At 47.6% G+C, this 4,074-nt stretch overlaps 1 protein-coding gene across 1 annotated transcript; it reads left to right on the forward strand.

Moving 5' to 3' along the window:
• Positions 1-1,243: 1,243 nt before the first annotated feature.
• MOS (MOS proto-oncogene, serine/threonine kinase) lies at positions 1,244-2,284 on the forward strand (the record flags this gene model as incomplete). The annotated part of the gene is made up of 1 exon (XM_082674794.1): positions 1,244-2,284. One exon carries the CDS (start codon positions 1,244-1,246, stop codon positions 2,282-2,284), a length of 1,041 nt encoding a protein of 346 aa, XP_082530920.1.
• Between the last annotated feature and the right edge of the window lie 1,790 nt (positions 2,285-4,074).

Below are 4,074 nucleotides of genomic sequence, written 5' to 3' on the forward strand. Positions count from 1 at the left end.
CAGTAAGTCAGGACAGAACTTTACCATTTGATTTTTCAAAAGGTAGATCCTTTCATTTTCCTTTGTTTTTTCTCGAACAGGGTAACATTGTCAGTCTTCGTTCCAAAGGTATGGAATGAAAATTTTTTTTTATTATAAAAATTAGAACGGAAGAACTTACAGCTGGACAGCACAACCCTGGATTTAATTTCAACATCTGGCTTTCCACATTATATGATTCTGTGCCGCTTTTATTTCTTCGGATTTTTCCTCTCCTGGGATTCTCTCATATTTGTTATTATTTGAAGCTCTGGTCATGGCTCTGAATCATTTTTGTGCTTTTTCCTCCTCTACCTTCAAAACTGCTTCAAAACTTCTGTAAGTCATTTGTTGAGAAGCCTAGAATCTCTTCTGCAAGTGAGCTGGCTGGGTGGACCTGAAGGGCTGCTAGGGAGTTGATAGGTTGCTAAGAATATAGCTGATTCACTTTGTTGTATAGCGGAAACTAACACAACATTGTAAAGGATTTATACTCCAATAAAGATGTGGAAAAAAAAATCTTGCTAATTTGCTACGTAAGCTGCATTTTCCTTTCTCCGATGAATTTAGGGGGCTTGTGTTTTGACCTGTATCAGTGATTCTGTTTGGATCGATTACTTTCAGATTACCATTTTTTATCCCTATATGAACGTTGCACCTAATTTTCCCTGTAATCGGTTCAACAAATGTCAGCTGTTCGTGTTTCAATTCTTCCTGTCGATAACTGCTGGAAGGGATTTAATGCAGCTGGAGAATAAACTGACAATCATTATAGCCTGCAAAGTGTGAAAACATTTCATTGCACTGTTGTGGTCTCTTTAGTCTGAGGACTGATGACGCTCAGCGGATGAGACTTGGGGGAAAGAAGCCTGCTTTATAATAATTAAAGAAATTGTGTAAAAGAGGGGTGAGGCCTGGGGCCGCTCGGGGCGGTTTATCCGGTGCACCCTTCTCCAGGGCTTCTTTTTATACGAATGCACTTTAAGCGTTGAAGGGAAATGCTTTCATCTGAATGGGATTGTCGTGCTTCGTTCAGGCTGTTTCCCCATCTGATAAAATCCCTCGCTGAGTACCAGCACAGATGGGGCTCATTTGGGGAAGACAGAGGAGACAAACGCTGGAGTGGAGCAGAGGCGGCGGCAGCCAGCGACGCCTGCAGGCCCGCGGGGTCTCCTCTGCCCTGCCCGCTCACCTGCGCCCCGGCGGGGTCCACGCGGCCGGAGGGATGCCCTCGCCTCTCCCGCGGCGCCCTCACCTGCCGGGCGACCTGTCCCCGTCGGGGGACTCGCGGCCCTGCAGCAGCCCCTGCGAGCTACCGGGGCCGGCAGGCAGGCTCTTGGCGGGGGGCACCCCGCCCCGGGCCCTCCGCCTCCCGCGCCGGCTGGCCTGGTGCTCCATCGACTGGGAGCAGGTGCGCCTGCTGCGCAGGCTGGGAGCCGGCGGCTTCGGCTCCGTGTACAAGGCCACCTACCACGGCGTGCCCGTGGCCATCAAGCAGGTGAGCAAGCGCACCAAGAACCGGCTAGCCTCCCGGCGCAGCTTCTGGGCCGAGCTCAACATCGCTCGGCTCCGCCACGCCAACATAGTGCGCGTGGTAGCGGCCAGCACGCGCGCGCCCGCGGGCTTCGACAGCCTGGGGACCATCATCATGGAGTTCGGGGGCGACGTCACTCTGCACCAGGTCATCTACGGCGCCACCGGCTGCCCCGAGGACCAGGGGCCTGCCTGCGGCGCCGGGGAGCAGCTGGGGCTGGAAAAGTGTCTCAAGTACTCCCTGGATGTGGTCAGCGGCCTGCTCTTCCTTCACTCACAGAGCATCGTGCACTTGGACCTCAAGCCGGCCAATATTCTGATCAGCGAGCAGGACATCTGCAAAATCGGTGACTTCGGCTGCTCCGCGAGGCTAGAAGATGTGCTGTGCTTGTGGGCCCCTCACCACCTGGGCGGCACCTACACCCACCGAGCGCCGGAGCTCCTGAAAGGCGAGCCCGTCACGCCCCGAGCGGACATCTATTCCTTCGCCATCACGCTCTGGCAGATGACCACCCGGGAGGCGCCCTACTCGGGGGAGCGACAGCACGTGCTCTACGCCGTGGTGGCCTACGACCTTCGCCCGGCCCTCTCGGCGGCCGTCTTCACCGCCTCCATCCCCGGGAAGAAGCTGGAGAACGTCATCCAGCGCTGCTGGGGGGCCAGGGCTTCGCAGCGGCCAAGTGCTGAACTCCTGCTGGTGGACCTTCGCGCTTTAAAAGCTGAATTGGGCTGACTCTAAACCTGTATCCAGATAAGCCTTTGTCTTTGTTTCTATTCATTTTTAACGAAGTCAAGATGTACGAAAAAACATATAGTAGGATGAATTTTTAGAAAATAAAGTTCCTAAAAACTCCTTTCGTCTCAAATGCTTTTTCTGAGACAAACAGCAGAGCTACAAGTCTAGTAGTCCTGGTGGTACTTAGGACCTAACCTTATCCCTTTACAGATACTTCAACAGTTCCATAGTATTGCACTTATTCAAATCTGTTATTGATAAAAACCACTTTGTCCAAAACAGAACTGAATTGGAAAATGCCAAAATTTTCTGTAAGTTCGAATAATATGCTCCATACCTAAATTTAAACGATTAACAGTTTACTTGCTCCCATACCAAATAAGTAAAAACTTTTTTAAAAAAAGATTTGTTTCCCTCCTCCTCCCCCCGCAAAACAGCTACTTGTTTGTAATGACCTTCACACATAACAATTTACAAATTGAGATAAATTTATTTTTAAAGGAATAATGTTTTTAATGAGTTCTTGGGATATTTTGCACCTGTACATTCCATGAGTAGAAACATTTTGCTAAAATAAAATACTTAAATATACTTTAAAATACTTCGAAACTGGGTCCCTTTTCCTGTTATTTGGACACAAAAGTAGATGACACAACAAGGAAAGATTATATGATGTGAGAAGAAATGATGACCCCGAGGAACAGTAAAATTTAACATTGGGATGGAGGAGAGCAGAAAAGGAGAGCCAGACTGCCCACCCAAGAAATCAAGGCCATGGCTGCTGGTACATGGGTTTAAAAGAATGAGTTGCCTGGACCTTGTCATTAGGACAAAGCTGACTTCCACTGGGCAACAGCACTTTCAGCAAGGGCTTGATGTAGAAGCTGTGTTTGGACTGTTAATGAGAAGAGAGAAGCAGAAACCTTTAAAAGGGTAAGGTACACCGAAATGTTTTGAAATTGTTGATTTGGTTTAGTTTACTTTTAGGATAAAGTCAGTGAATTTATCTGTGAAAGAAGGAAGAGGAGACAGATAACTGATGAAGTTTAAGAACTTGTGGAAGAAATGAAAAGTAATGCCCAGGGAAAGAGACTGTAGCCTTGGAGAGAAAGCATCTCCTCCTGGATGTGAGCAAAAGAGGGCAGGACAACTGCTACCACAGGTAAGATTTTAAGCAGGAAGAAGGGGACTGGGGAAGTTCTCATCTGTGGACTTCTATTGTTTTTCAGTTAAGAGTGATTAAGGGTAGAGGGTCTACAGAGTGAGGTCATGATTTAGAACTGTTCTTGAGGGAAGCAAAAGGGAGCCGTCATGACTGTGTATAATATTGGTACAGTGCTGCCAGCTCTGTCTATGAAGCTGGGGACAAACCAGCCATAGACCAACACCAACAAATGCTTCCCTCTGTGTACTGTAGCAACAGGAGTTCATGTTGGCAAGTTTAAAATACAATGGATTAAAAAAAAAAAAAATCACAGTGGGTCAGTTTGTTCTACCAGGTGTGTTAAAAGAAGATTCTAACTATGCTGAATATCTCATTCCAGACTGACAGCTATAGAAGGATCCCTACTAAAAATATTAAAGTCCAGAATTCACTTCCCTGAATGAACATGGCCAAAGCTTAGACTCAAATATCTTCCCTTCTCCTGGGAACCATTCAGAGTGACAAAGAGAACAAGGGAAGGGACCTTGTAAACCACATAGTCAGGGACACTAGGAGACACAGAAAATGTACAGATTCCAAATGTCAGTAGTGATGCCTAATGACTGGAGAGAACCTGTAGGGA

Source organism: Grampus griseus, assembly GCF_964374135.1.
Source record: "Grampus griseus genome assembly, chromosome: 17".
NCBI lineage: Eukaryota > Metazoa > Chordata > Mammalia > Artiodactyla > Delphinidae > Grampus > Grampus griseus.